At 44.2% G+C, this 12,262-nt stretch overlaps 1 protein-coding gene across 7 annotated transcripts in view; it reads right to left on the reverse strand.

Moving 5' to 3' along the window:
* The window catches only part of REXO5 (RNA exonuclease 5), a 54,230-nt gene that overhangs the window by 40,304 nt on the left and 1,664 nt on the right, over positions 1-12,262 (reverse strand). For 5 of the 7 annotated variants that reach the window (XM_084818540.1, XM_084818541.1, XM_084818544.1 and 2 more), the window contains exons 2-4: positions 11,496-11,675; positions 8,204-8,325; positions 2,095-2,221 (exon numbers count right to left, since the gene is read on the reverse strand). In XM_084818540.1, the coding sequence (XP_084674666.1) occupies positions 2,095-2,221; positions 8,204-8,325; positions 11,496-11,642 (396 nt within the window). In that variant the 5' untranslated portion in view covers positions 11,643-11,675. The remainder of the gene's footprint in view (positions 1-2,094; positions 2,222-8,203; positions 8,326-11,495; positions 11,676-12,262) is intronic. The other 2 variants (XM_084818546.1, XM_084818547.1) reach the window with 2 other exon arrangements.

Below are 12,262 nucleotides of genomic sequence, written 5' to 3' on the forward strand. Positions count from 1 at the left end.
TAGAATCTTATTCTAGTAAATGATTTGAGCAAAATACTCCCCCCACCTCCATTTTAACTGTCTACTGACTGATCTCTATCTTCATCTTTTTATGTTTCAGATTCTCACCAGATGAAGTTCTCAAATGCTTTCCAAAGGCAGTCCTACATATAACACATTACAGTAATCTAGCCTGGGTGATGGGGTCTAGCTGTGTGTGTGTGTGTGTGTGTATGTGTGTGTGAACAAGCCTGTTATTAATAGCAAATAAGCACACGGTTTTCATTCTCTCACTGGCTTCAGCTAATGGTAAAGCATACGGCCATTTTCAAAATGGTTTCCGCTTGAGCCTGTGATTGTTACTTCTAAAGGGGAAAGGTGTGGAGGGACAGATAACGGCTTTCAAGGAAATGTTGCTGAATAAAACAGGTCTCTTTTCTGTCTACCCTGTTATCGTCTTAATGACCTCAACTTCCAGGCGGGAGCCAGAAAAAGGTCATTCTTGTCTCTTGTTGGCAAGAACTGGCAGCTGCTCATTCCTGGAAAGTCTTGGACTTGCTCTAAATTAGAGACATATGTTTCCTTGCCACTGGGAAACCATCCCACCCACCCCCAGCTCCCCTCTTCACCCTGACAAGGTTTACCGATTCAAAGCATCCTGCTGAGGGAAGGCTTGTAAGGAAAGACAAAAACAAGTACCGAGGAAATTAACGTCACCTCTATTTTGCACAGAAAAACAGCGTTTTCAGAGGACACAATGTGCCACTTGCGTCAGAAACACCACACCACGAAGGGAAAGCCACAACTGGACTTAAGCAGCGTGTGCCAAGACCCGGAAAGGAAGTTGTTGACAAGAGTGGATCGATTAGGCCTGCTAAACTTGGGATGCACAAACCTGAACACAGCCACTGTGAATTCAATAAGCTCTTTGCTTTTTGCTGCCAGACTGAAAGGAAGCAAAGGGGGTGCAGCAGGGGAAGACGCCGGTAAGCGCCTGGCCAGCCATAATGGCTGACTGCTGGCTCGTCACAATCGCAGAGCCAACCTAACAAGTTGGAACAACAACACTTTTCATCAGCTTTATGCAGGGACATAGGAAGCTGACTCACACCACGTCAGACTATGGATGTGTTCGCACATTTATTTATTCATTTATTTAGGCATTTATATTCTGCCTTTTTTCCTCCAAGGAGGCCTACACGATCCTCTCCATTTCATCCTCACAACAACCGTGTGAGCTAGGTTAGCCTGAGAGTCAGAATCTGGCCCAAAGCCACCCAGTGAGCTTCATGGCTGAGTGGGGACAAGAACCCTATCTCCAGAGTCCCAGTCCAACAAGCTAGCTACTACACCACAATGACTCTCATAATGATAAGCCAGGAATCCTGGTTTAATAAACCAGGATGTGAATTAGCTCCATGCTGGTACATGCAGCCCCTTTGCTCCTCCTTCGTTCTTCCCTTCGTGCGAGTGAGTCAACAAACCTGGAAGGGGACAGTTTCATGTGACACCCAAACCTGGGATTATGGTTAAGTGTGCCTAAACAAGCCAGGATCGTAAGCCAGCTTTAAACCCGGGTTTGTTGTTGGCTTACAGATCCTTGCTTGTTTGGGCACACTTAACTATAATCTCAGGTTCAATTGTCACGTGAAACTCTTCCTTTCCTGGGTTGTTTACTCACTTGTGCAAAGACAGGAACAAACAGGCAACTCATTCACATCCAGGTTTATTAAGCCAGGAACCTGGCTTACTGTTACATGAGAACGCTGCCTATTTATCCATCTAGCCCAGGGATAGGGAACATGTGAATATTCAGATGTTGTTAAACTGCACTCCCATCACCTCTAACTATTAGCTATTCTGACTAGACCTGCTGGGCACTGCAGTCTAACAAGAATTGGAGGGCCAAATGTTCCTCACCCCCAGTCTCACCCACTGTTGCCTACACCGAGTGACAGTGGCTCTCCAGGGTCTCAGACAGAGGTCTTTTCCCATGACTTAGTACCTGAGCCTTTTTCACTGGAGGTACCAGGGATTCAACTTCTGCCTACAAAACAGGTGCTCTACCACTGAGCTCAGGGTCTTCCTCTACTTTGATCATGGCGGGGGACTTACATGTCTGAATGTCTTTCGGAGATGCCTGAACTGCATGTAGAACCGGTAGAAATGGAGCTGCCCCACATCATGTAGAACCACCACCACCACACCGGCCAGACATCTCCGGTGATGAATACGGCACCAGCTGCACCACAAACAGGAATAAAAGCCATTAGCATTCTTCCAAAGTTGGCTGGTGGATGTCCTGCTCTTGCCAGCATGGATGGCAAGAAAGCACTGCAGATGGTATTTTAAAGGCATGCACCTAGTTTGGTTAAGTGGGAATCCCTGGTTAATATTCCTGATGCAGCATAGTGATAGAGAAAGCAGCCTTTCTTAAATCATGACATTTTATTTTATTTCAAAAGAAAATTATCAAAATTAAGGCAATGAAAGGAAGAACATACATAATAATAAATCAAGTTCTCTAAAGAAACAAAGGAATTCACTAATTATAATTCTTAGTTTATAAGCAATATGGAACATCTACAGTAAAATGGTCTAAGTAGGAGCTCAATATCTAATGAAAGAATAAAAATACAATGTCTATAGCATATAAAGGTGTGTTATTTTGTGTGTATGACCGCGCAATCCTACACATATTTAGATAGAAAGAAGTCCCAGTTGTAGGACTTTTTCTGTCTAAATATGCATAGGATTGTGCCCTTAGTGAGTGTGTGTGTGCATGCGTGCGTGTGTGCGTGTGTGGTGGTACTGGGCAACTGTACTTGGTTGGAATTGATCAAAAGTTTGAAGAGCTTCAACATAAGAAATAAATGGAAACCATGGAGCCATAATATCTTCCTTAAAGTTGGGAATCCTTGCTTGCTGCATAAGAAGAGCTATGCTGGATCAGACCAAGGGTCCATCTAGTCTGGTCACACAGTGGCTGACCAGTTCCCCATGGGAAACCCACAAGCAGGACATGAGTGCAACAGCACCCTCCCGCCCATGTTCCCCAGCAACTGGTGTGCATAGGCATACTGCTGTGGTACTGGAGGTAGCACGGAGCCATCAAGGCTAGTAATTTTTGATAGCCTTCTCCTCCAGGAATTTGTCCAACCTCCTTTTAAAGACATCCAAATTGGTGGCCATCAATACATCTTGAGGTAGCGAATTCCAGTTTAACTATGCGATTGCTGAGTAAGTTTATACATCACTGCCTTGTTGTGGCAAAGGGGCTTGCATAACTCAATGAAGCCATAAGCTATGCCATGCAGGGCCACCCAGGACGGACAGGTCATGGCAGAGAGTTCTGACAAAATGTGGTCCACTGGAGAAGGGAATGGCAACCCACTCCAGTATTCTTGCCAAGAAAACCCCATGGAACGTATTACAAGGCTAAAAGATATGATGCCAGAAGATGAGCCCCTCAGGTCGGAAGGTGTCCAATATACTACTGGGGAAGAGCAGAGGGAATTTCCAAGTAGCACCAGAAAGAGTGAAGCGGCTGGGCCAAAGCTGAAAGGACACTCAGCTGTGGATGTGTCTGGTGGTGAAAAGAAAATCCGATGCTGTAAAGAACAATATTGTTTAGGAACCTGGAATGTAAGAGCAATGAATCAAGATAAGCTGGAGGTGGTCAAACATGAGATGGCAAGATTGAACATCGACATCTTGGGAATCAGCAAACTAAAATGGACAGGCATGGGCGAATTTAATTCAGGTGACCATCATATCTACTACTGTGGGCAAGAATCCCCGAGAAGAAATGGAGTAGCACTCATAGTCAACAAAAGGGTGGGAAAAGCAGTACTGGGGTACAATCTTAAAAACAATAGAATGATCTCAGTACGAATCCAAGGCAAACCATTCAACATCACAGTAATTCAAGTCTATGCCCCAACCACTGAAGCTGAAGAAGCTGAGGTTGATCGGTTCTATGAAGACCTACAACACCTTCTAGAACTAACACCAAAAAAAGATGTCCTCTTCATCATAGGGGATTGGAATGCTGAAGTAGGAAGGCAAGAAATCACTGGGATAACAGGCAGGCATGGCCTTGGTGTACAAAATGAAGCAGGACAAAAGCTAATAGAGTTTTGCCAAGAGAACACGCTGATCATAGCAAACACTCTTTTCCAACAGGCACCAGAGGCGACTCTACACATGGACATCACCAGATGGTCAATATCGAAATCAGATTGATTATGTCCTTTGCAGCCAAAGATGGAGAAGCTCTATACAGTCAGTCAAAACAAGACCTGGAGCTGACTGTGGCTCAGATCATGAGCTGCTTCTTGCAAAATTTCGGCTTAAATTGAAGAACATAGGGAAAACCACTAAACCAGTCAGGTATGACCTAAATCATATCCCTTATGAATATACAGTGGAGGTGAGGAATAGATTTCAGGGATTAGACCTGATAGACAGAGTGCCTGAGGAACTATGGACGGAGGTCCGTAACATTGTTCAGGAGGCAGCAACGAAAACCATCCCAAAGAAAAAGAAATGCAAGAAAGCCAAGTGGCTGTCTGATGAGGCTTTACAAGTAGCTGAGGAAAGAAGGGAAGCGAAAAGCAAGGGAGAAAGGGGAAGATATATCCAACTGAATGCAGAGTTCCAGAGAATAGCAAGGAGAGACAAGAAGACCTTCTTAAATGAACAATGCAAAGAAATCGAGGAAAACAACAGAATGGGAAAGACTAGAGATCTCTTCAAGAAAATCGGAGATCTCAAGGGAACGTTTTGTGCAAAGATGGGCACGATAAAGGACAAAGAAGGCAGGGACCTAACAGAAGCAGATGAGATTAAGACGAGGTGGAAAGAATACACAGAAGAACTATACAGGAAAGATCTGAATGTCCCTGACAGCCATGATAGTGTGGTCACCGAACTTGAGCCGGACATCCTCGAGAGTGAAGTCAAGTGGGCCTTAGGAAGCATTAGTAACAATAAAGCTAGCGGAGATGACAGTATTCCAGCTGAGCTATTTAAAATCCTAAAAGATGATGCTGTTAAAGTTCTGCATTCAATATGCCAACAAATTTGGAACACTCAACAATGGCCGCAAGACTGGAAAAGGTCAGTTTACATTCCAATCCCAAAGAAGGGCAACGCCAAAGAGTGTTCAAACTACCGCACAATTGCGCTCATTTCACATGCCAGCAAGGTGATGCTCAAAATCCTACAAGCTAGGCTTCAGCAGTATGCGAACCGAGAACTACCGGAAGTACGAGCTGGGTTTCGAAGAGGCAGAGGAACTAGAGATCAAATCGCCAACATTGGCTGGATCATGGAGAAAGCAAGAGAATTCCAGAAAAACGTCTATTTCTGCTTCATTGACTACGCTAAAGCCTTTGATTGTGTGGATCACAACAAACTGGCAAACTCTTAAAGAGATGGGAGTACCAGACCACCTTACCTGTCTCCTGAGAAACCTGGACGAGGGTCAAGAAGCAACAGTAACAACTGGACGTGGAACAACCGAGTGGTTCAAAATTGGGAAAGGAGTACGACAAGGCTGCATATTGTCACCCTGCTTATTTAACTTATATGCAGAGTACATCATGAGAAACGGCGGGTTGGATGAATCACAGGTCGGAATTAAGATTGCTGGGGGACGGCAGAGGATGAGATGGCTAGATAGCATCACCGATGCAATGAATATGAACTTGAGCACGCTCCGGGAGAGAGCGCAGGACAGGAAGGCCTGGCGTGCTATGATCCATGGGGTCACGAAGAGTCGGACACGACTGAACAACGAAATAGTCTCCCAAATTTTTATCAACCCACTGCTCTTTAGTTGGTTGCTTTGGAGACTGTCTTACACAACGTCACACTATTGGTCCTTTTAGCCCAGCATTGTCTATAGCAGGGGTGCGGAACCTCAGGCTCAAGTCCAGCCTGCCTGGGGTCCTAATGTGGCCTTCCAGGGTTCCCCAGAAGGCCACGCCCCTTCCCCTCGCTCACCCCCTTTCCCCTGATGGCCAAGTGTTTCGTGGTTTCCTGGATTTTGCGTGGTTTTGCCCCCATTCTAAAAGCTTGACTTGCCTCTCCTAAGGTTTAGTTACAGCAGTAAGAACGTTAAGCTAAAATACGCTGATATTTTGGCCCCCACTCCGTTTTGTCATTGGTCCTGCCCACAAGTGGAATGCCCCCCACAAGAGCTTTTCTGGGATTAGATTTGGCCGTTGTACTGAAAGAGGTTCAACTGTCTCTCTTTGGCAGAGAGACTTTCCTATCACCTTGTACTGGCCCCAGGAGTGTAGCCAAGTCATTTGTAGTGTTAGACGGGCCTAGAGGTCCATAATGCTTGCTTAAGTTCATTATTGGTGCAATTCCCATGCTAGTAAGCCTCTGAGCATGTGCAGATGAGTCAACAGCCTTCTCAGCGCATTCCTTACTAATGAGTAGAACACCTAATCAAGCACTCTGCCTGGGAAGCAAAGTTTGTTTACAGGTGGCTGTGCTTGAGAACCAAATGCTTCTAGCCTATGCTGGGAATGAATGCTAGGGGGCGCTTGCTAGTGTTGTGCTGCCTCATTGCTGACATGTAGAGTATAAGATCCATTGTACCCCATGGCTCGCGGTTCAGAGAAGCTGTCTGATCCGACCACTGGGTACACCTGTGTGCTGTAAGTTACCCAATAAAGTCTCCTTGTAAGTAAACCTTTGAATCTGATGTATCACTATCTTGGCACTTCTAACCTAAGAGTTCAACGCCCACTGCAGAGGCGACACATACCTGCAACCTGATTCTTTAAAAAAAATGCCAAGGATTGAACCTGGGACCTTCCACATGCAAAGCATGTGCTCTGCCACTGAGCTTTGGCACCTCCCCTCTTAACCACGGGTAAGGTGGAAGGACAATATTCACTCCAGAGAGGGGAAGGCCTGTGGGGTAGAAGCGCAGAGCCCCACTGGCTAATCCTGTGTTTTTCTTTAACAGCACTATAGAGTGCCCCTTCATTACATCTACACCAGCTCTCGGTCCTTAGTGAATGCATGTGTTTCTTACAACAGCGTGTCATAAGAACATAAGAAAAGCCACGCTGGATCACAGCGAGGGTCCATGTAGCCCAGCATTCTGTTCACACAGTGGCCAACCCGCTGCCCACGGGAAACCCACAAGCAGGACATGAGTGCAACAGCACCCTCCCACCCATGTTCCCCAGCAACTGGTGTACATAGGCAGACTGCCTCTAGTACTGGAGGTAGCACATAGCCATCAGGACTAGTAGCCACTGATAGCCTTCTCCTCTAGGAATGTGTCGAACCCCCGTTTAAAGCTATCCAAATTGGTGGACGTCGCTACGTTTTGGTGGAAGCGAATTCCACAGTTTAGCTGTGTGTGGAAGTCCTTCCTTTTCTCTGTGCTGAATCTCCCACCAATCAGCTTCATGGGATGACCCCACTGGGTTCTAGTATGATGAGAGAGGGGAAAAAATGTCTCCCTATCCACATTCTTCTCACCATGTATCATTTTTTATTTTATTTTTATAGACCTTTTTATTTTCCCAGGCATTTTAGCTCTTTAGACTTTTAGCTTTGCTGTTTTAAATCTGTATTTTAAATCCCTGCACTGCTGCTAGGTTTTATTCTGGCTGTACTGTTTACTGTGGTTTTAATGTTTTATATATTTTGGATTGTTTTATTGTGTGCTCTTTGGTTTTAATTTTTGTGAACTGCCCAGAGAGCTTCGGCTATTGGGCGGTATAGAAATGAAATAAATAAATAAATAAATAAATACTATATATATATATATATTTACAGCTCTATCATATCTTCCCTTACTTTCCCTTTTTTCTTTTTTGTCCCCATACTGCATGGTAAACTACTTTTGGAATGGAGGAGACTTGGAAAAGTAGTTTGGGACCTGGCTTGGGAGATCTGCTGTTCAAAAACTTACAACTCATTAGAGAACAGGAGAACAGCACCAGGTGAGTGCCTTTAACTAAGCTCAAGACTGTTGAACACAGAGGGCCGTATCCAGTGGTTTCGATTCGCAAATGAAAACAGCGCTGGGGAGCTCTGCTGAATCTTTCCACTGCATGAGTGGTTGTGCATTACGCTTACACGAATGGTTGCATAAGCACTTGTGCAAACGTAACTTTAGTTGGAGTCTCCTCTTGTGCATAGTTTGGAGCCTAGTTTCTGCCTTACAGAATGCAGTGAGTGGTTGTACCTGGACTGAGATGCATTGTGGCGTTTCCCTAGAGCAGAATATTTGAGGAATTGGTAGAGTTGGCCATAGCTGATTTGATAGTCCCCTCCAAAGACTGCAGTAGACAAGTGGGGTTTCTTCTCCTGAGAAACAAAGAGAACTGGTTCAGGATTGTTTACACAGACACACAGAAAGTTTTAAGGATTTGAGCCGCCTTTACGGTAATGAAATCCAGAAGGGGACAACTCATTTCTTACAAAAGGGCACAGTGGAAATATTTCAGCAGCAGGAGAGACACAGCTGACGTGCAGTATTTTGGTAATACATAACTTAACATCACTTGGAAGTTATTTACATAAACACAGCAAATGCCAAGTGACTGGAGTTGGATGGTTCATCTGAGGAAAAACCCAGTCTGGAATTAACAACCTCAACTGTGAAAAAACAAAGTTGGACCCTGAAAAACCACAGCATGGGATTAGAAATGGTGGGAAAGAATCACAAAAACTGGCTCCCCCCACCTTTCCTATCTACTGTTTTCTGAGCTTTTGAAAGCTTTACTGACATTGTGCTTACAACCTTCTCTTGGACACCATGAGGGCCAGAAACTTATTTTCTATTTGCAGAATTCAGATAAGAGCCAGTGCTGCATACAGATAAAAGGACCAGATAAGAGGAACACTGAATACAGTTTTGTTTGCTGCACCTCAAAAAGGATATTTTATTTATTTATTGCATTTATATCCCACCTTTTTTTCTCTTGTAAGGAACCCAAGGTGGCTTACATTATCCTCCTCCTCTCCATTTTATCCTCACAACAACCCTGTGAGGTAGGTTGGGCTGAGAGTCTGTGACTGGTCCAAAATCACCCAGTGGACTTTTCCATGGCCGAGTGGGGACTAGAACCCGGATGTACAGGCTCCCAGTCCAACACTTTCACCACTACCCAGAATGTGCAACCAAAATGATCAAGGGCCTGGAGCAACTCTCCTATGAGGGAAGGTTACAACGTTTGGAGCTTCTTAGCTTAAAATAAATAAATAAGAGGGGACACGACAGCTGTGTATAAAACTATGCATGCTGTGGAGAAAGTGGATAGAGTGGATAGGGACTTCTTGGCTGTGGCACCCCGGTATGGATTGCCCTTCTCGCAGAGGCCTAGCTGGCACTGACGCTGGCCATGTTTCGATGCCAAGTTAAGATCTGGCTATTTCCCCAAGCCTTTAGGTCTTATTGATGGTAGCTTCGTTTTGATTTGTTTCCTTGGATTGTAATGTGGATTTTACCTGGATTGTGGTTTTATGTTACACTGTTTTTATGATTATATCCTGCCCTGAGATCTGTTGACATAGGGCAGGTTAGACATATTTTAATAAATACATGCATAGAGAAAAGTCTCTCTCTCTCTCCTCCCCCTCCTAATACTAAAACCTGGGGTCATCCAATGAGACTGAATGGCAGAAGACACAAGACAAAGGAGGTACTTCTTCATAGCTGAAGTATGGAATTCCCATCCATAGGAGGCAGTGATGGCTGCTAACTTAGACAGTTTTAAAAGAGGATTAGACAAATTCATGGACAATAGATAAGGCTATAGATGGCTATATGCTACCCCTGGGATCGGTGGCGGCACGCCTCTGAACCCCAGCTGATGGGGAACAACAGCAGGAGAGGGCTATCTTGCCCTCATGCCCTGCTTGTGGGCTTCCCGTAAGTAGCTGGCTGGCTATCGTGAGAAACAGGATAAGACCAAATGCCTGCTGATGTTCTTTAGCCCACTTGGCTAACTAAAGAGCATAAAGATGTGGCCTGTTGCAGAAGTTAAGCATCTCTGACTTAGCCTGGCCATTTAAGAATAAAACAAGAGACCTGCTGGATCAGACCAAAAGTCCATCTAGTTCAGTAGCTTGCTTCTCACAGCAGCCTACCAGATGGCTCCGGGAAACCCACCAGCAGGCCTGCTGTTTGTCCCCCAAAGGCAAACGGAATTCAGTGGCCTACTGACTCTGAATATGCAGGTTGTTTATCTACTGACTGACTTGTAATGGGAACTGAAAACCCACCCTTGAAATAAATCCTCAGGGCAGCTCCATTTTGCGATCATATAGGAACTGATTGCCGAGTGCGTGTCTTCATAGAATCATAGAACAGTAGGGTTGGAAGGGGCCTATAACACCATCAGGTCCAACCCCCTGCTCAATGCAGGAACCCAAGTCAGAGCATCCCTGCACTCAGCAGCCGCTAGACCAAGCCCTACCTTCCACACCAGGGGTGTTGAACCTCTCAGAGCTCGAGGGATGAATTCAATTTTGGAGAAGTTCTTGGGGGCTGAGTTCTGGTGGTAGGAGGAGCCAAAGGGAAAAGGGGCAGGGCCAAAATACCAGAATAGTTTAGCTTAAAGCTCTAACTGCCAGTAACTAAGCATTGCAAGCTTTTAGAATGGGGAAAAAACTGCACAAAAGCTGGGAAACCATCAAATGACCAGCAGTCGGGGGAAAGGATGTGGGACCAGAAGAAGGGGGCATGGCCATCTGGGGAATCTGGGGCCATCTGGTAGGCTGGATTTGGCCCACAGGCCTGAAGTTGAACCCCCTTGTTGTACACATTTCTCATATAAAGTCAATTGCACAATATGAATAAATACATCCATTGGCTGCTCTTTGGCTCCATCCCAAACAGATGTTTCAGAGTAGGCCAATAAAAGCAGTGAGTAGTAGATATAACATGTATAATTTCATTTTATTTATGAGCAAGATTTATATCTTGCCCAACAGCAAAGCTCTCTGGGTGGCTCATGAAAACCAGAAACTATTAAAATACAAATGAAACCAATAAACAAAATCAAAATACAGTATAAAAACATAGCAGCTAGGAATAAAACCAATACAGCAAAACTCACCAGGACAGGAAAACCATCAACAATATAACATGACTTGCAACAGCAATGAAAGCGTTTTTTAAAATATGTTTTCCGTATTTCATAGAAAACACAGATACAAATCAAACCCAATTTTAAATGACTAAATTATTACAATTTTTAACCCTGGGAAAATGAAAAGGACTTTAATTGGCACGAAAGAACCACCAGTAGGTGCTCTCTGCAAAGGGCATTCTACCACCAGGGTGCCACCACGAAAAAGGTGCGTCTATGTGCATTGCCTATGCACAAAACTTGAAAAACAGGGTATTCACAGCCCATCATACTTTCTGTAGCTATTGGTTTTTGAAGGGCTGACATATGAGACCAAAGGACTCATAAATTGAAACCCAGAACTAATAGGTCATCCCTAATAATATGCAGATAAACACTTACCTCACTCAATACTTTTGCTTTTTGCAAGTTTTGGCATACATTATTCTCAGCAACTTTCCTTTTCTTTTTAATCCTCTGAGGCTCCTCAACATTTTCATTATCTTCACGGGGCCTTTTATTTTTAATTGCTTGAGTTTCTGCAGCCATTTTGTTTGTAAATACTTTTAAGGTGGATTATATCTGCCAAAAACAAACAAACAAAACATTAGTAAAACAAGTGTAAAACAAAATGTTGCAGTGCTTCGTGACTCTGTTCAGGGTTACAGCCAATCCATTCCATAACCCCGTTTTTCAGTCTTTGTTCCCTGGCCCCGCTTTAGAAGAAAAAGCAAATACCCTCTTTGCTTTTAAAGGTCAACCTGCATTAAAACATGTGCTCTACCAACCCTTCTCCAAAACAACAGGTAAACCTGAGCCTACAACAATGTGCAAGAATGGGAAGGGGATACTTATTTGAAGAAAAGCAGGGCATAAGTTTTAAATAATAAAGATAATAAAAGTGGAGAAGAAGCTCTTCCAGAGGAATATAGCCACTGAAGTCAGGGTGGCTATGTGTCCTACTTTACAGAGGCCCACCTTCTATTTCAAGCTACCCTCTTTATAATGATAATAACAACAACAACAACAACAACAAATCAATGGAAGGAGAAACTACTGCAGAAGGAACAGTACACAAGTGGAGTAGAGCCTAAACTTCATTAATAGTGATGATGATGATGATGATGCAAGGGCACGATCCTATGTATATTTAGACAGAAAAAAGTCCT

This window comes from Heloderma suspectum, chromosome 12 (genome assembly GCF_057233095.1).
Source record: "Heloderma suspectum isolate Gila_16-S chromosome 12, 16-S_ref, whole genome shotgun sequence".
NCBI lineage: Eukaryota > Metazoa > Chordata > Lepidosauria > Squamata > Helodermatidae > Heloderma > Heloderma suspectum.